This window comes from Micropterus dolomieu, linkage group LG03 (assembly GCF_021292245.1).
Source record: "Micropterus dolomieu isolate WLL.071019.BEF.003 ecotype Adirondacks linkage group LG03, ASM2129224v1, whole genome shotgun sequence".
NCBI classification, from domain to species: domain Eukaryota; kingdom Metazoa; phylum Chordata; class Actinopteri; order Centrarchiformes; family Centrarchidae; genus Micropterus; species Micropterus dolomieu.
Genome location: NC_060152.1, coordinates 7,439,840 through 7,467,163, shown reverse-complemented (window position 1 = coordinate 7,467,163; position 27,324 = coordinate 7,439,840). Strand labels below are relative to the sequence as shown.

General features: G+C 39.7%; 1 protein-coding gene and 1 long non-coding RNA gene across 2 annotated transcripts in view; one reads left to right on the top strand and one right to left on the bottom strand.

Annotated features, from left to right (window-relative positions):
* Positions 1–27,324, bottom strand: part of syngap1b (synaptic Ras GTPase activating protein 1b) — a 149,192-nt gene that overhangs the window by 29,673 nt on the left and 92,195 nt on the right. Inside the window, exons 5-9 of the mRNA XM_046044302.1 lie at positions 14,357–14,835; positions 9,494–9,615; positions 3,705–3,858; positions 3,238–3,336; positions 43–282 (exon numbers count right to left, since the gene is read on the bottom strand). Coding sequence (XP_045900258.1) covers positions 43–282; positions 3,238–3,336; positions 3,705–3,858; positions 9,494–9,615; positions 14,357–14,835 — 1,094 coding nt within the window. The remainder of the gene's footprint in view (positions 1–42; positions 283–3,237; positions 3,337–3,704; positions 3,859–9,493; positions 9,616–14,356; positions 14,836–27,324) is intronic.
* LOC123967931 overlaps positions 14,747–27,324 on the top strand; it is a 57,092-nt gene continuing 44,514 nt past the window's right edge. The window contains exon 1 of the long non-coding RNA XR_006824376.1: positions 14,747–14,867. This is a non-coding gene — a long non-coding RNA (uncharacterized LOC123967931). The remainder of the gene's footprint in view (positions 14,868–27,324) is intronic.

The following is a 27,324-nucleotide window of genomic DNA, read 5'->3' as shown; positions in this document are numbered from 1 at the left end:
CAGCTAAATAATGAGCTGAAACTATAAAATAATCTTTGTCACCTTGCGTCTCTTCTTGTCTGTCTCTTTGTATAGATGAAGGCGTAGATTGCGGACGGCTGGCAGGTTGTTGAATTCAAAGTGCTCGCCCCAGAAAACGGTGTCGGTGCGCGGCTTGCTGGTGGTGCGTGCGTACAGCATGTCGTCCAGACAAAGTTCGCAGTAGTAGCGTTTCTTGGCTGGAAGCTCGCGTGCCTCTATGATCCACAGCTTGAGCACATTGTCCACCCTCCGGCTGTTGTCCTGCATGGAGATGAAGTCAAGTCAAATAAGGTCAAGTGCATCTAATAATAGAGTCATTAAAATACTTTACAAAAGAAGATGATGCAATGCAGGGGAAAACATGACAATCAGCAAGGAAAAAAACTTTAGAGATGGAAACAGAGACAGTGTGTGTGAATAAAGGGAGACAGCAGGTCAGGCTGCAAGAGAACAGAGAAAATGGCTGGTGACCTGGCGGTCGAGCTGCTGTGGATTACAAGCTGTACTTGATAAATTGCTCTCAACTTTTGATGTGAATACAGATAAAGAAAACAGCATGACTGAGACACAGAAAAGGAAGATAACAGAAAATGTGAAGGATAAGAGTACGAGTGGTCTTACTGGATGCAAAAAGTAATCCACTTAAATGCAGAGAGACAAAAATCACACAATGCACATGTGCTGCAAAGATGAGGGACAAACAATGGTGGTGATGTTTCTGTCGACAGCTACACTTCTTAATCATGATCACAAAGCCCAAGCTATATTTGACATCCCCCATGGGAGGAGAGAGTGCCGTGTTGATTGCGGAGTGATGTTTCAGTGAACGGGCGCTGAGTCATTTCAATTGGGCTCAAATGCCATTGTTGTTAGCCCCCTGTTTGCTGCAGACTATCTAATACCTGATTTAGACAGCTCAATATGTGAGCATCAGCCAGATCCACAGTTCTTAAGTTTTCCATTTGTATGCTCTTTGATAACCAGCACCCAACACAAGGCATAATTAATTCCAAACCTCTGAGTTTGAATGTGCTGGGCATCTGGTGGCTCAGTTTGCTAGTGCACATACAGTGCAGCAGCACCAGCATGAGCTCGAGTCCTCTGTCTTGATATCACGTTACATCTTTCCTAGTTTCTGTCATATTTCGATTTTACTACCAAAAAACGAATAAAACACTAAAGCAGGGTGAAGTGGCTGTTCTCCTTTTGAATAAAATAAACAATCAAAGCTCAAAGTGGGAATTAAAAGGCTCCAGAAATTGAAAAAGCATAATGATAATCCTTGTCTCTGCAGTGAGCCTTATCTCTGTCGATGCATCTGGTCTGAGATGCATGATGCGTGTTGTTTAGGGGTAGGAGGGGGACGATTTTAGAGGGAGCCCCTGCATGGAGTCCTTGGAGCTCCATGACTCAGCCAGGACCCCTGTGGCCTGAGCATCTGGACGAGGCATTCAACTCGGGCTGTGTTTCATCTCAGTCTGGCTTAATAATTCCTAGTCCCTGGTTGCCATCAAAGCTGAATATCTTACATGCCTGTTCACTTTTTTAATAACAGAGGGGAGATATGGGACAATTTTACAGGACTATGAAATCTGGGTGAAAATTAGGATATTGGTTTTACTCTGGGCCGACATGAAGGGTTGAGATTTGTTTTTTAAGCTGTGAGGATGGAAATAAAATCATAGTACCTTAAAGCTGCACTAGGAAGACTTTGGAAAATACACAATCATATCTGCTTAAATCATACACTACAGGTGCAAAAAAAGAAGAGGATTTCATCTGCACTAATTAATTATAACCTGGTCACATATGGACACAATGACATGGGGCTCATGCCAGAACATTTTCCTATTCTCATAATAAACCGCTATTCCCCCCCCCCCCTAGGGCTTGATTATTTCAAATCACATTCACCAAACTTGTCGTAAATCGCTCACTGCAGCCTGATGCGTGCCAGCTGTTCATTAGGCGGTGAATCTTCGTGGGAACTTAATCATTAGCATAATCAGCAGTTCAAAAAATCTCTGCTCCATTTTTGAGAAAGTTTCATTCACAAAAATGTTACCAAGAGTAAGGAGAATAATTTCATGCTACGAGTCCTGCGGTCTGAAAAATAAGCGGACAGAAAGGTTTCAGATTCCGTAGTCATATTAGAGGCCCTGAAAAAAATATTAACAGTACAGTTGCCAACAACGTGTGCAGCCATGCACTCTGAATAAAGAGGGAATGATTTTACATTAGCTTTGATGCTAAACAACGTCTTATGTCCACGACTAATACGAGAGGCAGTCAAAAAGGACAGTCACGGAGATATTGGATGGGACAATACCATAGCCTACAGCAGGTGATGTTGCACTGACAAGTGCAACAGAGGACCTTACTGGGCAGCAAGCTGCTTATAGACCCCGAGGCAGCTGTCGGGGAGAGAGAATTTACCTACTGAACTGTATATTGCTGTGCCAAAATACGAAATCTTTAAAACCCCTCAGTAAATTGGCAAGCTACACTTATGATGAACAAAATATTAATTAAATTATATGTTTTTTTCCTTAGATATATATTTTATTTTATTTCATTTCTGTATTATATTTAAAATCCAAATTCGGATTGTAATGGTAATATGATTTCAGGTCAAATGAGTGGTATGAGGCATGCACAGACAACTGACACGTCTCTTGTGAACTTGCTACCCAACAGAAAATTCTAAGTATGAGAAAATTGGTGAATGCTACCAATCTTTTCAAGTACTCATACATAGTAAATCTGTTTGTACAGGTGGTTCTTGCATGAGGCCCACAGTGAGAATGAAGAAGAAGAACTTGGCCAATAGTGGATCTTTTGTCTCTTCAGTATCCTTTAGTGTCATGTATCACAGACATGTAGGGCTGGTAAATATAAGCCTGCTGTGTGCAATTTACTGATCACATTATCACATCATCACCACATTACCTGATTTGTGGCTATTTGCGGCTACCAGCAGTTTGGATCCTCCCTGCAACATTACCTTGTGCAGCTTTAATATTTGCTTGGAGAAGCGACTAAATTGTTCAACACAGACACACACAGACACAAGGATGGAGTTCACACAGAGAAATGAAGCGGTGCGCTCTTTTTGAAAACAGACAACAACGGGAGACGGGGAGGAGAGAGAGAGACACACAGACAGAGGGATCATCCTTTTTTCTTCCTCTACCGCATCCCTTTCTCTCCCCTCACCTTGTTGGGCTTGACAGCTCTCTGCAGGTTCTCGATCCATTTGTCTCTCTCTGCAGCTGAGCGACACGCAAAGCACTTGGTTCCTGATGCCGTAGTCACCTGAGGTTATAGCCAATGGTAAATTCAACAACCACAGCCATTAGTAACTATGGAGACTGTAACTAAGGCGCCAAAACAATCTCTTGCATTCACTCTCAACCTGTCATGTTCCACAAATGGAAAGGTAATGGAAAAAGCTGACAGACTCCTGCAGCAAGTTATGTAGGGACTAGGGCTCATTTCAGTGTCCTTGATTCTTTCATTTTTTTCACATGTAAAAAAATGTTTTCAATTCACATCAGTCTCTTTCACATCACTGTCACTTGTCAGGATGGAACAACATGTTTGGTGCAATTTAATGCTCTGTAAACTGCACTTTGTGCATGAGTGTGCTGTTGTTTGTCCACACCATGCAGCTCAGTACTCACCTCAAAGCAGTACTCTTGTCCCAGGATGCTCGAGTGGACAGGTTTGATGATGGCGTCCTCGTCCAGAGTGAGGTCCAGTGCCTCGGCAGCACTGCTGGGAGACAGCAAGGACTCATGGGAGTGGGACTCTTTGAAGCTCTGCATCAAACGGGTCCTGGGAGGAGTGATAGTTGTGGTTAGATGTGAAGAGGGGAGAAAGGAGTGACTCTTTTGTTGAAAGTGGGATTATGCTTCAGTTCTGTGTAAAATTGTAAATGGAAGAAAATTATCTTTTGTCTTTGTCATCATTAACATTTATCTTTGTGTACTAAAAAACAATAATGTAAGCGTTGCACCATATGTTGAACTACGGCAATACAGGGACTATTAACACATCTCCAGTAGCCTTTCTATGTTATGAAATGTACATGGAAATGCATGAATAAGAAGGCAAAACCTCCTAGTACAACAGATTTCTATCAAATCACATTTTTATGTTTCATTTTAGACAAATAGTGACAAATATATTAGTTTCCAGTTGGTTCTGCTAAGATGTTCCCTGAATATATCTGACTAGAGAAAGAATAGACGTTAAAAATAATGAACATTTTAAAACCATCCATTCTAAATTATTTAACAGATGGCTGTAAAGTGGACAGACTGATCAAGCTTCTAATGCCACAATGTTCATTATTTGAATTTGTAAGATAATCTAGTAGACTGAAGGGACAGCAAAGTGACTGATCCTGTGCACTTACTCTGAAATGCTCATTATAACCTTTTTTGAGTTGACGTGTATCATGTCAGCAACTACACAATCAAAAGCATATTTCATCACAATGCATTACAGTTTTGTCTATTTACTGTCTTTACAGATATATCCATCTTTTCCCTCCAAGCAAAACATTTTAAACTCTCCACACAATGTTCTAAGATAATCCTTAATAATATCATTAATCTTTACACTGAAATGCAAAGGGCATCATGGTCACAAGTGAACACGAATTTGCCATGCTCTCCTACACACTTACTCCCACACACACATGCATGCACATGTAAAATCACAGACTAGCTGAGGAGACAGTCACATGGTCACTAAGACAGATGTATCATGACACAGTGAGTCTAACCACAGAACGAGGAGGGACGGTTAGGTGTGATGAAGACCCTCAGAGAAGAAAAGGGGCGATGGAAATAAGGAAAAAGGAAAGATAGAAAAGATACTGTATATCCTCCGTGCTGCGTCCGACTCTCAGCTTTTCCCCTGCGCTTGCACTGCTTTTGTCTATGTTCAATCATAATGTTCATCAACAGAGCACTGATTGCATGTAGGGGACCGTGGGGGAGGAGAAACTCAGAGAGAGAGAGAGAGGGAGAGAGAGAGATAAAAATAGACCCAAAGGAATGAGTCAGATTGAGGGGAACACAGAGAAGAAGAGAGAAAGAGTGGGGGAGGTCATGAAAGTATGTGAGAGAAGGAGAGATTGAGAGAGAAAGGAGTGAGGGTAGAGAGCTAAGACCGCTCAAAGAATATCACGTTGATTATGTAAACATCAGATCCTTTGGAGAGGAAGAAAGTGAGAGCAGGAGGATGTGTGAGGGTCGGGGTGGATAAAGGGATTGAGAAGAGTGCTGGGAAGGTCTATGCAAGGTCTCAGTGGGGAGTTGAAGTGCAGGGAGAGTCAAACGTGAAAAGACAACACACACACACACACACACACACACACACACCTTGCCAATTATATTTTACACGTCACAACTGATGAACCACACGTCTGCAAAAACAACCAAAGCACCAGTGATGACAGACTAGAAACAAAAAGGAAATCAGCAGATACAAAACAAATTTTATGATAAGGTAAACATGTTCTTTGCATCGCTGCAGTGAAGTAAAGCAGAACAGGTCTGGCAACCAACAGAGCACAAAGAAATTTAACTTAACTAAGCAGCTATGTAAGTAGAGCTAAACTGATGACTCTATTAACCCATCAACAGAAAATTAATCTGTAACAATTTTAAAGCCATTTAATCAAGCAAAAAGGTAAAACATTTGCTGGTTCTGATCTTGTCGTTTTTATGTTAAATAAATTTAATATTTTTGATTTCTGGGTTGTCCACTTGGACCTTTAGAACTTGCGATAGACACTTTAAATTTTTCTTTACATTTGGTGGACTAAATGATGAATCAGTTATCTAAAAACTATCAACAGATGAACTGATAACTACAAGAAACGTTAGTTTCTCCTCTTGTAAGGTTTAACTAATATTACAATAATGTGAGGCTAACTGAATCCAACGGAGGTTGAGGTCAAGGGCAACTGGACTTGGTTGAACCAAGTCCAGTTGCCCTTGACTATGGATGACTGAGGTCCTTCACACACACCGAGGCTAACAGAAGATGGCTTTAAAGAATCCAAATATTTCTGATAGAAAATGAATCAACAAAAATCAGATAATTGATCATCATTTCAGTCATTTATCAAGGAGAAATACCAAACATTTGCAAATTCTGCAAATTGAATATCTTTAGGTTTAGGACCAAACAAGGACTTTGAAGACATCATCTCTGGCTGTGGGAAATTATAACAGGTCTTTTTCACTATACTGTGACATTTTACTGGCAAAACAATTAATCTATTAATTGAAAAAGTACTCAGCAGATTAATCAATAATAATTAAAATATACAGAAAAGTATACTTTTTGGGATAGAAAATGCTCTGAATTGCTTTTAGGTCATCACTGAAACTCTGCTGAAAAACATTATACAATATACATTTATGTACGAGTTAGGAGCTATATGACAGCGTGACCTAACAGTATACACGGAAGAAAACTCTGAGACCCATTGGGAAGTTGTATGAACAATCAGTTATATAATAATAATTATTGAAAAAATGTACAAAAATACATATCACTGTTTAAGAGTCTGTTTGGGAGCTCAGAGGCACATTTATGATTGTGTGAATATCAGTCTGTGCTGAAAAAGGGTATGTTTGTTTAGCAAACCCTCCCGGGATAAATAAAGATAAAAAACAGAATAATAATGAACAAAGTTGCAGATGTTTGCCGACATCCCTGACAGGAAACATCCAGAGTAAATGAGGAGTTGTGAAAATTGCAAACAACCTCGACTTCATAAGGCTCCTGACTTTTTCGTCTGTTCTGTGTCTCATCAGGCCAGCCGGGGATAATAGACATCCACAACCTTCCCAAATGAATAAGTCATGTGGAAACGCACCTTGGCAGACACCTGGCTCAGGAGAGGTTTTAGCGCTCTCCTGAGTGCACTTCTGCTCTGTGTTTACATGATCAAGATGACCTTGTTCACATCTGAAGTTTGTCAGAGTTTGTCTTCACTGCAGCTGCTACTGTTTTTGTGCAAAAGAGGCTAAAACTCACTGGAAAAGTTTAGTGGTTGGTGGTGGGGCAGTGGATAAGACCCGGGTTCGCTTCCCACTGTGACACACCAATGTGTCCCCGAGCAAAACACTTTACCCCTAGCTGCTTCAGTGGCGTGCTACCTCTACCTTTGGATAAAAGCGTCAGCTAAATGACTAAATGTATAATGTATGTAGTTCATAAAAATTAGAAATAGCACGCAAGGTTGATGTCACACTTACAATTTAGTTAATAATTGTTAAACAGCCAGACAACTATTCGAAAACTGGAAACTTCAAATTTCACACATTAGATCTGTCACTGCTGTGTCTGGTTCTGTTTTCTCTTCTCTCCTTTGTTTGCCTTCTCTTTTTGTTTGTCTGTGTGTTGCGGGCGTGACTTCACGCTGGGCACCTGGCAGAGCTACACACCGGTCTTCAATCAATTCATCAACTCACAGCTAAATTACTCCAGTGTTCCTAGGACTCACTGCAAGATTATCCAAACCCTTCCTGGTACCTGAGGCCTTTTCTTTTCTCTTGAATAATAACTGTTGTTTTTCTCCTGTGCCTCAGGATTCCTTGGCTTCCACCTTCTATATCTCATCCAGTACCTGCTGCTGATTGGAATTGGACCCCGCCATTGCTCACTTGCCTGCCCCTCTCTCACCAGCCTTAACCACCTCAGCAAGTTTTGTAAATAAAGTCTGTCAACTTTTACTCTGGCTCTTAAATTCTGGGTCCGCCAACCACAAAACCTAGCAGTGTCCTTTTTTTAAATTTTCTTTTTCTTCTTCAAAATAAAAACTTTCCTGTACAAACTTCTGTCAAACCAAAATTAGCCACTACCTCTTATGCTGCTGTGCCTGAAGAATGCCAGTGCTGCTACAACTATAAACTCAATACAGAGGAGGTATAATTAAGCAAATCTCCCACTGACTCATTATGGTCTGTACCGCCGCCATATGGCTGTCTGTTGGTTGCCATGGAGAGGGGGGCGATGTTTGCCCCAGCAAAGAAACAGCGATGGTGTTTTAATTGTAAGTGACACTGCAGTGGGATATGAGAGTGTAAAATAAACAACAATTTATAACAATGATAGATAGATAGATAGATAGGCCAGCCTTATCCCATCATGCACCGCAGGGGAGAGGCAGGTTGCCAGTCTATCAAAGGGCTTGATGATATAATAAAATGCGATATTCATGCATTTTAGATCAAATGTAACATTCAAACTTCCTGGAAAACAGCACATTTTAATGTACCAGCAAACACACTTCTATCTCTAACCACAGGCTGTATCTCATACACTGTATCTTTGGTCCTAATGCAATAATATCACAACGCCTCTCTGAGCAGCTTCCCTCTCGTTTTGAATGACCACTGCCTCATCCCAACAATAGTGGTGGAAAGTAATTAAGTTTACCGGTACGGCACTTGTGCTTTCCTTAAGTATTTCTATGTAATTTTACTTTCTACTTCCACCCCACTATATTTCAAAGGGGACTATTGTACTTTCCACTATATTATTTGACAGGAGTAGTTATTGTTACTTTATACATTAAGATTTTACATTAAAACACATGTGATAAGTTACTTGAACTCAACACATTGTCAACAATGAATCCAGTGGTTCCCCACACATTTTGGCTTGTGGACTCTCACAAATAAAGCAGAGCTGGGGCTTCTTATTCAGATGTTCATAGCCGATGTAGTAACAGAGATTTCCTCTCTAAGCTTCTCACATGGTTTAATTTAAATAACTGTTTGAGTCCTAAAGAGGCCAAATTATCTCTAAAGACAAAAGCAAAGATTAAACAAAGTCATATATATAAATTTGTTTTTTCTTTCTTTCCTCTCTCATTATGTCATGACCCCTCATAATTATATTGTGATCCTTAGGAGGGACCCGACCACTGAACTAAACTAATGACTGTCCATAAAGTAGTTTAAACTTGCTCCAACTTGAACAGCTACAACAGTATAATGCTGCTTACACACTGATACATCAGTAGGTCATTTACAATAATATATCAGTCACTGACATTATGCTGCAGAAAGAGCACTATTACTTTTGATACTTAAGTACATTTTGCTAGTAATACTTAAAAGGCCCTCTAAGTAGGATATTAGAATGCAGGACTTTTACTTGTAATGGAGTATTTATACATACCTGTTTTACTTAAATAAAATATCTTGAGTACTTCTTCCACCACTATCTACAGTACATCCTGTTTATATGAGATAGATGCTTCAGATTGTCTTAGTAGATGGAAAAGTAAATACTTTGTGATGCCATAACATTTACACTGTGAGAAATACACACAATTTCACACATTAATGTAACTACAGAGATCGCACACTAACACAGCCAGACACAGGATAATATTACATATATGAATGCTTGAAATCACTTTCACACACTCACTGACCTGTCTTGGTCGGCACTGCGGAAGCGGGGGAGGATCATGTGGCGGAAACTGCTGGTTCGGTCCAGTTTGGGCTGACTCTTAGCCCTCTTGATCGAGCCCTTCAACCTTCTACTGAGGAAACTCTGGATACGGTGGAGGAGGAGAGCAACAACGGGGGCAAACAGATGGAGGAGGGGAAGTTACAGAGATGAAGAAGTGGTTGACGTGAGTTGGAAAAGATGGGTTGAGTGGTGAAGAGAGGATACAAGAGTTTGATATGGTTTAGGAGGTGTGAAGTGTTAAGTGTGAAATAAAGATAGATGATTCCCATGGAGTCAGTGTGGTTTGTGTATTTAAGTAACACCAAAATCAGATGGCGACGCACACAAATGAAACACATGATGCATGATGGGGGAGAGCACAAGGTAAATTTATTATCAACAAGAAATCAAACGCCCATACATGTCCACTCGCCACAGAGAACTGCAGTGTTGTAACAGATCCTGTGGTGGGCAGTGGTGTGCCATACAGTCCAACAACAAGCTCAGAGTACAAGCCTCACACAGGGGTGCAGGTCCTACATGAGCTTCCTTACAAGGTCAAATAACAAAATCTGAGAACTGAAACAGGAAATTGTTCAATGATAAGGGAGATCACAAAGTGGGGTCCGTCTCAATACCAACACTTGAGTTTTTTTAGAGTAGTCAGGTTCCTACTTGTGTGATATATTTGGTCGCGAACATGTTGACGGCTCACACAAATACAAATACTGCACATAGAACAATCCAGCTCAGGTGACTTGTTGGAACAAATACGTAGGATTACACATTCAGGAGCTGACTAAAATTAATAAACTAAATTGAGATATCTAGAACAGTGGCTCCCAAACTTTTTCAGACCACGGCACCTCTTCCAAGGAAAGTGTTTTTCATGATGCCACGAGCCACCCAATCCCCAATATAACATGCAACATATGTACACAGATGCTTATTGGTTTTAATAATTTTAGATTTAATGTTATTATAGTTTGTGCTATTATATCAATAAGTTCAATAATATAGGCCGCATTTCTTTGAGCTCTGTTTGTCAAATCTTTATATCGCTTTCTTTGATTGCAAAAATCTAGAAGGCCATAGGTCTACTGTACAGAAAAATAATATAACATGTTATTTTGATGGTCTTTGTCTGATAGAACTTTTAAGGATGCACCATGTTTCTCAAAAACCTTGATAAAAGATGTGATATTTAATACGTATATTGACCATGTCAATATGTGATATTACTATTAGTAGTGCCGTCAAGAAGAGCAGATTGTTATTATGCAGATGTTCCATGACTTTGTAGTGTTTGGACATAAATATTATTCGCTCTGAATACAACATGTCATTGACTTCATGTCTGTTGATTATTGTCGGTCCTAAAACCAGACTATAGGTGCACTACTGCCAACAACTGGTGTGGAACAGTGGACGATGGTGAATTGTGTGATACTACACTTAGCTATGATTACTGCTTCAAGGCAGTATTGGAAAAAATGCACATGGTACTTTTCCGACTTGGGACACACTTGTCTACTAACTACAGATGTATGAACACGCACTTATCTGCTCAGGACCGCAAGTGTGGGTATTTGGGACAGAACCTTTCTTTGCAGGACCATCCTGATCTACAACAACCCTGACTGGACAGATTTTAACCATGACTTGAACCGGGACCAGTTCTTGCAACACTGTAGGGCAGACTGATGCATTCAAAGGGGGACCAAGTGAAACAAAACATTTGTTTTACATATACAAAGAAAAGCAATTTTCATACAATTAAAAATATTTGACAGCAAGTGAGAAAAACTGCACAAGGTAGGATAATTTCACTTGTTAAAAGAAATATTCTCTGAACTTTGTAATGCTAGCTGTGAAGGTAACTTCAGAGCTCTTTCTTATGTGCCACTGTGCCTTCAAGAAGCTTCACCCATTCAACATTTAGGTGTGTCCAGAAGACTCACAGTAATACCATTTATATACCTATAACATCACAACATTTTTTAATGGTAGAATGACTGAAAGGAAATGACACCTTGTCATCTTGCATGAGTCAAATGGCTTTGAAGCCTGTCTTGAGGATGTGACTAAAGACTTGGCTCCATCTGCTGGTTCGCAGCTAATAGCCTGCATGACTAAATCTGATTTGATTAGCTGCTCCGTCTCACACTTTAACTCTGAGAGAGAGTGAAAAGCCTGAATCACAATAAACCACAATAAAGTGGGATAATCGTGACGGGGCGGGGGCATCAACTTCATCTTCAGCTGGTCCATTTTAGGTTAAAGGAGAACACTGATGTCACTTAGTGTTTCAGCCCTTCTGTTACTTTCCACATTTAGTAGCTGTATGTAATTAGATATTCATTTTTAGGACACTAATTGACAAAAGTGGTATGAAATGAACTGCTGTCTGGGCTCTCTCCGGTGTGATCAACACCAGTGGTGGGATGTAAGAAAATACATTTGTTCGGATACTTGTACTTCACCTGAATATTTATACCTCTACCCTACTATAGGTTCTTTATCGACGGAAAATTTATCAGCAACTACTGTGATCGAATCGAATCGAATAATCGTTTTAGTCATTTTTTTAAGCAACGATATCAAACATTTTGTAATTCCAGCTTCTTAAACATGAGGATTTGATGCTTTCCTTTATAATACATGAGAGTAAACTGAATATCTTTGGATGTTTTGTCTGCATCTTAAGTTTCCACTGTGACACTCCTGGCCTTCAGGCTTGCTCATCCGAGATCAGAGAACATGAAATATTGATATTAAAACACTCATCTAAGTCACCATGAAATAATGATGAAACACAAAAACTTTGACCAAGCCTAATTCTTCACATTTACTTTAATGGAATATGTGGATTTTGTCATTTCCGAGTGTGTGGAAGCTGTTTTTCATCCCGCAGAAGTGAATGGACAGCAAATAAGTTTCCTGTGAAGGGAGGAAAACAAAGTCTTGCTATTTCCAGCTACAAGGACAATGTGCAAACACCAGCAGAAATAATGGAAGGGAGATGGGAAACATAGACCACTGTCACAAACTTAATAAGACACCAAACTATCCTTTAAGCCCTTTTATGTGCACATTTGATTCCTTGTGATTGAGTTTCTGTTGCCATGAATAAAACAATAAACAGATTATTTCTGTCTACAGACAGAACGTGTTTTGCTGCCAGCTCTTCTCTCCCTCTTTGACAGAAGTTGTCTCTAGTATAAAAAAGAGACATGATTTGTCACTCCAGTGACAGCACATTTCTTTTATATTGCTTCTGTTTTGGTCACATTAAAGAATCATACCAGGTCTTTTGCATGTTTTCATTTTCTACAAGTAACATTTTCTTTGTTTAATTTTAAGTAAGTATAAGTATAAGTTTAATAATAATCAGATTAAAGTCTGGGCACATTTGAAATTTGACTGAGTTGTGTATATTATGACAGTTTACACCAAGTATCCGTTTACTTTTGTTTCTTTCTTACATTACATAATAATAATAATACACATTATTTATATACCACTTTTCAAAACACAATTACATAGTGCTTTACAATAAAAACAGAGCACAATATTAATTCTGATAAAACTGAGCTTCTCTTGACGTTATATTTGACCCTCAATTGAAACTTGAAAACCATGTCAACAAACCGGTTCAATCGTGTTTTCCTCTGAGAAACACTGCAAAAATCTGACCATTACTATAGACTTCTGACTTAAATCACGTCATTCATGCCTTAATTTTCTCCTGCATTTTCATTTTCTCGACTTCTGTAATGCCCTTTTCACTTGCCTGAGTCAAACTGCCTTGGCACGTCTACATCTTGTACAGAATGCAGCAGCTACACTTTTAACTAGGACTACTCGTCAATCACATTTCACTCCTGTTTAAGTCTCGCTGCACTAGCTGCCAATTAAATTCATGATTGATTTTTAAATTCTTTCCATCACTTATAAGGCACTACGTGACCTTTTAAATGTATTTCTCTTGTATGAACCTTGCGTTTTTATGTTTATGCTTGATATTATGTAGAGCACTTTGTAACGTGCTAAAAAAGATGCGATACATATAAAGTTGTACTTCCTTACTTACTATAAAAACATAAAAACTAAACAAAACACCATGAAATAAAAAATAATTCACTTAAAAGCAAATTTTAAAAAGTGGGATTTTAGCACAACAATAAAATATAAAGGACAAGATTATTCATTTTGGGGTTTCATTAAATTTCCTTTCCTTTTTTCGTCTTCTCTGTTTACACTCAATTGAATATTGAGAGTTTTTTGTGTATACCTGTACACATGTGCATATTCATGAAGTTCTATTATTTTATTTCCTTGATAATGGTGTTTTAATTCTGCAAACAAACACATCAACAAAATGCAGTGCAGCATTTTAAAATCAACCTGCACTTAAACTGCATTACCACACAATGATGAAGTAAGTTTGACAAACATTAATGTAGATTACACAACTCAAGTACGTTTCAAGAGTCTGCAAATTGATTTTCATACCACTGGGAAAAAAATGCAGAACAATGTCTGCCTGGAACGGTAGACACAATTATGTATAGCATGCATTAGAAAATAAGTCTGTTTGTATTAAAGGTGCTAAAACACACTGGTATGGCCCTTTAAGATGCAATTTTCCAGGGATTCTGTGAATTCTGTGTTAACACAGACTTTAGAAACCACGACTGAAATGAGTGGGATGATTTCATCATTCTATGTTAAATGCTGTAGTGCCTTAACCCCTTTCTGACCAAGACCCAGTTATCTAAAGTTTTAAACATACTATAAACGTAACCAGTGTCTCTGCTTCTGCCATGTTTCTGTCACATACCTCAACAGGGGGCAGTGGTGCAATAAACGTTCCTCCAGCCACTGGACTTGAACTGGCAGCCCTCCAGTCTCCGCCCCAGTACAAGAAGGGGGGGGAGGAGGAGGCAGCAGGCGAGTGAGGCAGAGTGAAGGACAGGGAGGGAGAGAGGGGCAGCGAGCGGGGCAAAGGAGGCGTGCCGGGCCCTTTCTTGGAGCCCTTTAGCTGTTTCTGCTGCTGGCACAAGGCGAGGGAGGGAGAGACAGCTAGAGAGAGGGGGAAAGGGTGAGGCGGGGTGCCGCTGGCCCGGCGGCCACAGGTGTGTGGCGGACCCAGGGCGGGAGGAGGGAGGAGGGACAGCGAGAGGGACGGAGGCAGCGAGCGAGGCCGGGAACAAGGGGGGTTACTCACGGATTGTCGGAAGGGTTGAAGGGGGGCAGTGGGAGGGACCTCCATGCTCGGCTGCTTTCCTGTGGCTATGCTCTTCCGCCGGGCGCGATGATCTAAGAGACGGAGATAGAGAAGAGTTCGACAGGTAAGACATTATAACACATCAACGGAAAGGAAACATCAGAGGTAAAATGAGGACAAAAATTGCAGCACAGAGCTACAGGTAGAGCAAGAGGATGTGGGGAGAGAAAGCCATGGCCACTGTGGAAATAAACAGCTACAGAAGAGCTGTTATTGACAGTCTGCCTGAAGGAATGAAAGAGAGCAGGAAAGAATATTTGAGCTAGATGGAGTTCAAAGGTGAGCGTGGGAGAAATGAAACCATGCAGGGTCACACCCATCCACCAGTACTGCTGCTGCTTCTACTGCTATCACACACATAAACTCAAATACACCTTCATCCATGGAAGGGAGGAGGTTGACGAAGTGAGTGAGAGATAGACCAGATGACAGATGTGCATGTTGAGGGGAGGTGAGAGGAGAGGGGAGTGACTGGGAGATACATGGATAGACAGGAGCGAGAATTAAACAAACAAAGCACTTATTGACTTCCGTCAGCGAGTCGGTGCCTAATGCACTGAACTGGTCAGTAAGGTAATAAACTCCTGTCCTACGCTTGATGGATGACGGAGAGAGTGTAAATGTACAGTTAGAGAACACAGGAAACAAAACACAGGAGGCCTGGTTGACCTGGCTGGCCTGTTTACTCACAAATTACATCAAAACTAGAGTGTTTTTGGCCAGCATTTCTTCCACTCCCCTGTCCTTGCTGTCCAAATATTGAAAAACTCAATAAAAGTCAGTACTGTATGTATGTCTGTCTCTGCACCAGTGTCCTTAAGGCAAATTCCTGCACATTGTATGATGAAAGTGACTTTTAAGACAACCACAAAGGGCCCTCGTTGACCAAGAAATACATCTTTAATTTGCTAGGACAATATCAAATTGTGCCACAGAATCTAAGGCAGGCCTACCCAACTCCGGGCCACCAATCAACTCAAACCGGCCCTGGATCTGTTTAAATCAAGCCGGAAGCTTCCGGTCTATATGAAGCCGATGCGGAAGTCCCTGAAACCTGCATTCTATTGAAAATCCAGCAGGGGGCGACTCTTTTGGTTGCAAAAAGAAGTCTGGCTCCATTAGAAATAATGGGAAAATGACCCTACTTCTCAGCCGAATAATTACCCCAGTAAACACTTTCCTGATGAGTTTATGGTCTCAGTCGCTAGTTTCAAGTCTTCTTCAATACAAAATGATTTTCAATTAGTAAATTATGGTCCCATTTATTTTAAAATATACCACAAAGCAGAGTATGTTTCAGGGCGGGATTATCTATGATTGACAAGACGTTACCATGGCGACCTGTCAATCAGGCTAGAGCCGACTCGTACCCTCGGCACTGTGTCAATTTAACCAGCACCATTGAAAAAGCTTATTAGGAGTTGGCTGTTCACTTTCTCTGGTGGGGACATTTAGTTTTAAGACTGTTGTTCGCTAGACAAAGTTATCAGCCCTGTTAAAATGACGTGAGTTACAGTTGCACCTAGATAAGCAAGCTAGCTAGCTCCGCACACGGCCGTTAGCTCCGCTGTATCGTCACTTCCGGGCACTTCCTGGTTGCAAAAACTCGACATGGCGGCGCCCTATCGGCCAAACTCGAGACTTCAAAACGGCAGTCCACAAACCGATGAGTGACATCACAATGACTACGTCCATTTCTTATATACAGTCTATGGTTTAAATTGACAATTTAAAACCTGACATTTTTGCTACAATAAATCCTTCAAACCAGCAGAGCAAATCACAAACATATATTATTGATGACAAAAGCCCTCCTTTGCATTCTGTCGCCTGTTAATCCAGCTTCTCTTAACATGAACGGCACAAAAAGGAATGCTCATGCCTCCTTGACAAACAAGCATTTGCATCATTGTTTGTGGATTGCCCTACTTCATATGAACTGACCTTCTCTGCCATCGCCCAGTCAAAGAAGTGCGGCTCCCTGAACAACATCCCGTAAAACTTCAATTAAATGCCTAGACCCAAACCCACTTTACGAAAACGATAAGCACAAAAGTATTCATGTTCATTCAGATTTACTGGAATGGCAAAGGAATTAAAGACTTGTCCCATATAGACACCTGTCCCAAATACAGGGAGGGTGAGTTCAGTGATTTAAGCAAATAAAAAAGCCTGGGCTATTAATTGAAGCTTGAACTAAGGTGTCTGACTCTGGCCACCTTTAGAGGTAGACTTAAAATCCAAATTATTCTCAACTGCCTTTAAAAGTTTTGTTTTTGTTGTTTTTACTCTCTTAATCGGCTTTCTTTTAAATTTCGATACATGCATATATCTATCATATCTATCATACATTTTCCTCTTAAACTTTTATGTTAGTTTTATGTGAAGTACTTTGATTTTATGTCATTAGTTTTGAAGATATTTGGTGTGTGATTACAGGAACGAATGTCCTTACATTACAAGAACGTGAATGTTGAACAAATTTCACAGCAATACATGTTGAGACATTTCCTTTAAAACCACAAATACGAAGCTTTATGTATAAATAAGTCTTAAAGATTCATCGTCTGGAAACCCAATGTGGTCTGTACAAACTTTTGTGCCAATCCATCTGGTATATTTCCCTATATAAGTGAACATTTTTGCCTGCTGGTGGCGCTAGAAAAAAAGTAGGAGGAACGCCAAAATCATTGGGATTTATCCTGTGGGGACAATGAACACCGGCAAAAAATCTCATGGCAACCCATCCAATAGTTGTTGAGATATTTCAAACACACTGGCATAGTCATCCCTACAGTCATGCAGCTAGAATGGTAAGAAAAGAAGAACACACACGATTCTGGCTTTTGACTGGACTGTGAACATTTAAAATTATAAGAACAGCATGCTGCACATTTCCACAAGCTCAAGATGAAACAATCCCTTGTCTAATAAAACCAGGGTGACCACCTATGAAGAAAGTCCTGCTTAAATAATCATTCTTAGCGTCTCCAAACTACAGTAGGATCATATCAAAGCCTATTTTACATTTCTGCACATTTTGTTGTTTCCTTGTTTTCTCTTCATGTCTTTCTTTCCTTGTTTTTCCTCGTGTTTTCACTGCATGGCCCTATCAAAGAAAAATCTACAGAATGATAACTCTCGTGCAAAATGGTTGCATTTGTTCGTTTGTTCTAATTTCCTGTCTATTTTTCCAGCATTGCAGCCTATCTCACCCTGACTCTTCATGTTGATCATGTTGTCTGTCTCTGCTCTCTCCCTCTCTCAGCCTCTTCTGTCACACAGTCACACTAATACTCAGACAAACACACACACACACACACAGACACACACCTCTTCTCTCCCACGCAGCTATTTTACATAATTCAAATAGTGCATTTATTCCTCTACCTCTCTTCAGCCCCTGATCTCTCTCCTCTCTCTCTCTCATTTTCTTTCTCCTCCTTGCACCCTCTTCTAGCTTTTATATCATTCTTTCATTGTCCTTTCATTCCCTCCCCTTCAGATATGTGTGGCATCTAGAACCCTCCATTTTTTTCCATATTACCTTTATCTGTATTCCTCTTTTATCCTCATCGCCCTCTCCTTTCGCTCCCTTTCATTTACCTGTCCAAATGGCAATCTTTTCACCACAAGCCTGCCGTCTTTCTGTCTGCAATCCTAACATTTTCTCCAACCCACACAAGGAGGGAAAAAGATGACCACAAAGGTGTTTTTCACCCGGCCGAGACGTCAAACTATGCCAGTGTCTCTTTGCCCACTGCTTCAAAACTACCGAATCAAACTCTGTAGGCTGGATGACTGACTGGTGGAGGAGTCTTCTAAATTAAATCTGAGAGTGCAGGGATCTTACATGAAAAGGTTACTGACAAATCACAGGAAAGGGGGGGAAACTCGACATCTAGCTCCATTAAAAAAAGGGCCAAGAGTGATTTTGACAGTTGACTGTAATTGTATGAAAAGTAAATTTTCATCTCCATAAAATTTGGGGTGATGCCCTGTACGACTGGAGGTTATGCCATCACTATGTATGCATCATAACCTTAGCCATTTCAATTAAAAGGCCTCAAAACAGTGATATCAAGATCTACTTCAGAATATATTGCTTCCCAAACTAATTAGTTTCTCCTGGAGGAGCAGATTGTGCCAAGGAGAGAATGACGGTTGACTCAACTGGCATCAGTCTTACGGTAAAAAAAACAAAAGTTTGGGCCGATTCTGTGGATTTAGCTATAGACAGTGAGATCAGAAAAACAATCAGTCTGTGAGTGTATGTACTATCCTAACCCTTAGGGTGATAAAAAAAAAAAACACTTGGTAATGTTGGTGCCAATTTGGAGTCATAAGATTCTGAGAGAGCACATGTTTTATTACATCCTCCAATGGAGGGTTTCATTTGGGGAGTCGGAGTTGGAAATCAACCAAGTCTTTGTCTGCTGTAGCTAGTTGCAGCTGTTATTATTTTCCCCCCAAAGTACAGAAAGTGTTTATAACAAAAAAACATACTTTTTATGTTTGAAAGTTAATGTGTAGTGATTTGACAACCCACTAGGACCGCCCCCTACATGTCATTCGATAATTCGAATCATCCGTCGAAAAGCCTCAAAAGTCTAATTTTGCCAGTCAAATCATTGCACTTTTTAGCTGCTTCATTGCACACAGAGCATCACAGCATAACAGAATTACTATAACTATAAAACTTACTGTGATTGAAATGGAGGGCAGTGCGCCTTGTTTCTTTTAGCTCCAGTGCTGAATGCTAGCAAAATTGGCTAAACTACTTTAAAACAGGCGCCAGGTCCTCTTCCTCTATTGCCATCCATTGTGATTGAATCTTTGGTTTTTTGGATTTTATAACTGAACTCAGACCAGGATGTACACTTTTTATTTCTTTGACTGTGTGGGGCTCTGATCTCTGTTGTCACATCATACACAATAATCAAAGACACTAAAACATGAGGTTATTATGTAAGAGTTCACATTTTGTTTTAGCAGTTCTTATATTGAGTATTTATAATAACAAAGAAAAAGAGAGTGGTGACTCAGTCAAATTTCTGATTCGAGTGTAGACCTCTTAATCATTTTTGTAAGTGAGAACGTGAAAAGATTAAAAAATGAGACATAAAGCCATATAGATTACATACATGCTGTTATGCTGTGATAAACAGATGGATCCATTCATTTGATAGTTTTATGGAAAACAAATTTACAGTATGTTGTTCTCAAGTGATCTGTACACAGCAAAACAAAGCTCTATGATGACTGTGATAAACTGACTTAATAAGCATTATGTTTATACAGAGCCACTTGCAGCAGTTTGTGTTAACATTATATTTCATTCAGAAATTGCTGAGCAAGAATCCCCAGTACCATGTAAGCATTTACTTTCTTAATCTCCAAAGAAACTCTATAACAATATTGGGATTTAAATGCATTTTGACCTCCAAAATGTATTTCTAGAACCAATGAGACACTGTCTGTGCTATTGTTCTGTGTTGACCCACACATGGAGTTGAAATCTGAAAATGGAATACTAATCCTTTCTCTTGTAATTTATAGGAGTGGCAACAGAGGGCAGATTACTGCTGATTTGCAGTATAAAGTATATAAATCATGACTACAATTTAAAGGCACATAGGCATGCAACACAATACCCTATTGCGAGCACAATGCGCCGTTCTGTGCTACGCACAACTGCAACTACAAGGTTAAATGGTCCTTCATGCATTTGATCTTTCTGCACTAATATTGCACATTTTTCATCTGTAGTCCCTGGGCAGAAGGCACACTAAAAAAAGAATACAAGATAAAAAATTAAAGCAGTTATTGTAGTTAATCAGAGACAGAGCAGATATACATACACATGATATAATATGATAGCCTTTTCAAGATAATTAAAACTAACAAATTGCAAAATCATGTATTTATCTGAAAATGCAGTTCATGCAAAATCTTGAAAATATAAAAGACTGACCAGTTGACAAAGAGCGTCAGATATGGTTAAGATTGTTTTCTCAATACTGAACAAAGGAAATTAAAATAAAACACTTTAACAGTGGCTGTAAACAAAATGTGACTGAATCAAAACTATCACATATCATCAACTCTTGCCAAAATAAATTTAGTTGATTGCATTTGTGATTGTTTTCCCCCTGCATTTTGTCTCAAACAAATATATTGTTTAAATGGGAAAAGCATCAAACATCATAAGATTACTAAAACTACTATAAGTTAGTAACTGAGCAACCCAGATCCCCAAACCACCTGTAGCTGGAAGGTAATAGTCTAGAAACCTGGGACAGATCTTACACTAATATTCAACTGTCTTAAAGCAGTTGTCTTTAAGAATTGAGCATACAATGCAAAACCTTTCTGCTGCTCGTATCACTCCACTAAGCCTATGTCACCAAACTCACAAAAAGGAGAAACCTTATCCCTCACAGGGGTTGCCACGGCCAGAGTCTCGCCAAGACCTCGGCCCCTCTCTCTTTGACTTGTCTTCTCAAATACACTGGCCAGGGCAGAGCACCCCAGGCTTTAGACGCCGCTGCAACAACATCTAACAGCAGGATGAGAGGCTAGTACAGCACTGCCCCCCCTCAGAAGTTATTCCCCACTGTTTGTCGTCATGCCTCTTTGCCGTTTGTTGATATGAGCGCCATGGCACGGGACATAATGAGCCCGAAGCTCCGTGTGAAACCGGGACATGTTCACACAAGTGATTGTACTGTACACTGTTGTTAGCAAAGGATGGATGGGCAGTTCTTTCATTGCTAGTGGTTGTTTCTCAGCCATTGTGTTTGCAAAACCTGTGAAGCTGCGAGCTAAAGATATTGAGCTTAACTGAATGAGATCATGCGTGGGGTATGGGCTGCGAAGCGTGTGCAGGATGAGTGACTGTGTAAGAGACCCCTCATGGCTCTGATTAAATTTTTATAATTTACCTGTTGAACCTTTAAAAGTTGATCTTAAGTATTCTAAGAAAGCAATTTTTCTTTCAGCCTCACATTCATGTCAATATCCTGCTATGTACATGTATATATTTGCTATATGTAAACATTAACAAGGTTTTATGGACAACATTATCACTACTCTCTTCTTGACACTTGCTGACATCTTCAACTATAATATACTTATAAGAAAATGGCTTTACATTATTAAGAGTTTTGCTGTAGGCTGCAGTACATCCAACCACGTCAGAGTTTCTGGGACCTGGCAATTAAGTTACCTGCTGTTCATTTTAAAGAATATTGCCACTTTTTGCCCTTATAAGATTGTTGGAAGTAGATCTGACAGTGACCTGCAAAAACCCTTTGGAAAATATTTGAACCCCAAAAAAGCAGTTACATTGTTTTGGATACCTCCTGTATTTTTAACATGCACCTTGATTTACTCCACAGGCTCCACATGCATGCATTATCTGTTATTTGATAAGAGTTGGCACGAGAGCAGATATCTCATTTTGGAAAAGGGTGCTCGTCAACTTCAACACAGACCAAAATTCACTGCTCAAACATAATACACCGTACCTGCTCCTTTTCACACTTAACATACATAGAGTGGAGAAATGTGGGCGGCAGTGTGTGCAAAGACTCATTCAGCATCACTATAAAAATCATCTGATCCACAGTCTTTATGGAAGGATGTGAGATGGGTAGAGTTAGAAGGGGGTATTGAGCAGAGACAAATTAAAACCGAAAGAAATGGCATGGTCATTTTCTTTTTTTAACACCTGCATTCTCACTTTAATTGCTGTCTAATTTAATTGAATCCATTAAGAAATCTTTTTATTAAAAGTGTTAACAAAGGCATCGGTCTGGAACAAAAAAAACGTCTGGATAGACCCATTTAAATCTATTCCTCACTCACTCTCTTTTTGATCCGAACCTGTGTTTCATTGCCATGGCAACATTTTTTTCCCTGATGTATCTTACATTTTAGTTTTAAACACACTATACAACAAAGTTCTGAATAGAGAAGGTGCTCAAGTTTTTGTGCACACACTGGGTTGTTGTATTGTGTTCTATATTGCATATATACATGCTATAGCCACGTAACCATACACACACACACACACATACACACACACACAAACCCAGACACACTGAGCACAGGAATGTGTTAAGCAACCATAAAGACACTTGATTTTGGGATCACTGCTGATGACTTACATGATGCTGCTAACAGAAAGTGTGAAGACATTTGGTTTGATTCGCTTATTGGACCTATTTTAAAATGCAATTATGTAACTACTGTTTAGAGATGATGTAAAGGGTTGAAAAGCAGACTTGAAAAATGAATTCTGGCTGAGGCTTCATCATGTCAAGGGAGGTTGTGATTCAGTCTGGCTGGGGTCATGCAGCAGGTAGACATGCTTGTCTCTTTTATTTAGCTGCTTAATAAATTATCCATGTGCTGACATAATGTTGTTCATCCCTACTATCACTGTGTTGAAATGTTACTCTGGCTTTTGGAAAGATGGCCAGGTGCACAGCAATTAAGAATTTAATCCACGATGAAAAAGACTCAATGTCGGTCCGGTAGAAACATAGATGATGGTAGTAGATGATGGTTGTGTTCAAAATGTGGTTTAATTGCTGATTATTACAGCATTATATCATCATGTACACACAGAACTAAATCTTATATTGCACATACAGTACTAAACGGCACAGGCATACGTGTTCATGTGTGTATAGCCATGTGCTAGGCAACATGTGAAATGCTGCGCTTGCTCATTGTGAATGTAAATCTGATGTCAAGCTGAAAGCTGAAGAGGGAATGTGTGGGTGGCAATAGCTTCCAGCTTAGACCCTCTGAGAGAACTGAGAGAGAGACAGAGTTAAAAGAGTGGGAGGGAGGGATGTAGACACACATGAGTAAGAGGTTGGTTAAAAAAACTGAAAAGGAACACTGTGTGTGTGTGTGGGGGGGGGGTGGGGGGGGGGGTGGATAAGTGTTTGTGTAGGAGTAGGAGGGACAGCGCAACAGCAACACTATATGGAGTGAAGACAGGATGACAAAGAGAGACGGATAGAGGAAAAAATGAAAAAAGGAAGAGAGTGAAAAGGAGGAAATGCATCTGGGGGAGCAGTAACAAGAGAGGGAGTTTGATGGTGGCATTGCACAGAGGAAGGGGTAGTTGGATGGAGAGAAGGAGGGCGCATAAGAGCCAGAGATGGAGGCTGGAGAGGGAGTGGGTGTCTTAATAGCGCTGAAACGCTCAGGGCTTTTTGTATGTTTGCCTTTGTTATGATAGAACGCTGGTTGGCTCTCTGTTTGCTTTTGATCCATGAACTGTGACTACGAAAGCAAGGCTGTCTCTTCTGTGTTTAAAGTGCAATGCAGCGGCTACATCAAGGACTCTCATTACATAATTTAATGTATAAATGTCGTCATCTACTGTAGAGCCCAGCACGTAAAGCCAGGCGCTAGCGCTGCAAGGGGTTTGGGGTTTTGTTCTCTACAGTCGCTAAATGCACAGAACATTTTCCAGTGATAACATTTTTTGGAAAACATTTATCTAGACAAGTCTTGGTCACTCCCTGAGCTGATAATAGCACTGCAGCGGCTGTTCAAACCTATCTAAAATAGCTAAATGTGTGTGGATGTTGAGCAGCGCTGGCACAGAGCTGACTTATAATGTGCAAGATTTCAATCCTTCATACAGTAGCAGCAGCAGCAGCAGCCTTTCTCTGTAAACCTTGACCTCTCTGTCAAAGTCCATTCTGCTCTCTGAACAAATTACTGATGGACAGTGTGCAAATAGCTACAGTATGTTTCCATGAATGATACATGTGATTTGTAAGTCTACAAGTTAACTGTGTCTGGATCCATTTGCTGAGTGGCCATATTACTTCAAGTGAAGGGCTTTTGGTGGTGTTGCATATAAATACAGCTGCAACACCCATTTATTTTCATTATGGATTTGTCTGTCACTCAACTTTACAATTTATTAAATAATTTAGTTTCTGAAATATTCTTGAGAAATGCCCATCACCATATCTCAGAGCCCAAAGTGACATCTTCAGATTGCTTGTTTAGTCTTACCAAAACTCAAAAACCAAATTATATTCAATTTATAATTATATAAAACAGAGAAAAACCTAACCTGCTAATACTGACATTTGAGGAGCTGGAAACAGTAAATATGTGGCATTTTTGCTTGATAAATGACAGGTGCACTCCACCAAAGTTCAATTTACTCATCAGCATGAAGAGTACTACTCAGTTGTATAATGGCTTCTGTGGCACCAGAGGATCTTTCTGAAGTTATAAAAAATTATCTCAATTTCGGCTTGAGAGAAACCTGTTCTATAAAGTGGAGGTGTGGAGTTTGTAGTATGTGGGTGTTCATCAGGCAGGGAAGGGTCTAATGAAAGACAATATCAAGTTGAATTGTGGGAAATGTAGGATCCTGTTTTTTGGGCATGACTCATAGAGCCAAAGTTAAACTGGAACTTATGGTTCTGTTCCATAGGTAATAAAACCTGATTCAAAATCACACACTAAAAACTAAAACTCCAGCCTTGGAATAGCCTTTCTCAACAGTATGTCATGTACTCTGTATGTCTGGTTCAGGACTATAATAAAAAAAACAATCTAATAACGTAGTTTATTAAACATTTTTAGCAGCCTTAACTTAACACAATTTCCCATAAGCCCTAGACCATCGCAGGATAAACATCACGGTCGACGGAAGAAAGCTGAGTCCACAGACATACAAGATGTACAGGACAGAACGGTGCAGACGTTTACATTTCTTTACAGAAAGTTTACAGCTAAAAGTAGAAAAAATTCCATTACAGATTTTTGGTGAATTTTATGGATATGGATGAAACCAAGTTATTATGACGTTAAGTACCTACACTGTTGAGCTTGAACTTTTTCACAGAGCTGTATTTTTTTGGATGCTCTCAAATAATTCCAGATTCAATACTTCATTGCCATGCAACATAGTCAATCAGGATTTGGTAATTGGTAATTGTTGTTTAACTTTGTTAAAATCATGTAGATTTGAACTTCTAAAGCAAGTGCTGTAGTGGATGTTAATGTGTCTTACAATATAGCCTGGATGTGATGCCATGGCTTCGACTCTCTATACTAGGACTAAAAGTCAGGATATGTCTGCCTCTGCTGCTTCAAGTTATACCCACCCCACCAGAGCAGATCAGCCACTAATCAGAAGATTGGTGGTCCAATCCCTGGCTCCTCCAGTTTGCATGTCAAAGTGTCTGTGGGAAAGATACTGAACCCCAAATTTTTCCCAGCGGTGTGTGAGCGTGATGCGTACCTGGCGCCTTACCCTCTGCCATCAGTGTATGAATATGTGTGAATAGGTGAATGTGACATGTAGTGCAAAATGCTTTGAGTGGTCAAAAGACTAGAAAAGCGCTATACAAGTACAGAACATTTACCAAATAGCTGGCTCCTTTAAATGAATAATCAAGTGTTGCTCATAATTAACTTTCTGTTGATCAAAAAATAAATATATAAAATAAATATAAATGTACCATGCAAACCCTGACTGGAAAAACCATGTAAGATTGGTCTAAAATAGAAATGAACTCATCGTTACATAAATAAGTCAAACATCTAGTGTGTACATTACACAACAGCTGAACGTACAAAACATACTATAGCAATACTCAAATGTGCACTTAAATGATGGGGCTTCCAGTTACTGTAACTGAAAACTTAAAAAATACACACAGAGTGAAAAAGAAGCACCAGCCAACAATCCAATCACAACACATTTTGACTGCCGATCACAAGTTTCTCTACTCTACATGAACAGCAGGAGCCAAGTTGGCATTTAACCAAAATTTTGGACAATCCTTTGTATTCTCAAAGCTGATTTACCAGGCAAAATGGTTTTTGAATTTCAGAATCCACCAGCAGTTATTTTTTCTGCCTTTGCTGTCGAAGTGTCTGCTGGAGTTGAGTTTTTTGATTGAGATTTTCGCTGACAGTCACTGTTGATGATGACAATGATGACGATGGTGATCAGATGTTTGATGGTAATGAATAGGACGGTGATTTGTATTGAGGGTTATGGTAATGTTGTCCATAGTGTTGGTGCCAATATATATACACTTACATATCCAAAAACAGTCACATTGACGTGTACGCTATTTATTATTGTTATTATGATGCCCTTATCTCTACTGCCTCGTGCATGTCTTTTCATTGTGTCTTACCTGTTGTCTGTGCAATATGTATGGGGACACTCAATTTCTATCCTGTGGGATTAATAAAGTATTTTGCCTTGTTTCATATCATATTTGTGTGATGCTAAAGCTATCATAGGTAGATTTGTGACATTTTTGAAAAGTTGACATTTTGTTTGATTTTGTTATGTCCACCGTGACCTATACCTCCATGGACTGTACACAGCCAAATAAAATAGACCTATTACATACCTGTCTAAGAGGAAGAGGGCCAATTCAGGACCGGTTTTGAATCCTTTCAAATCTCACAATTTTCTCAATCTGTTGAATGACAAGGTTGACTCATGCTTT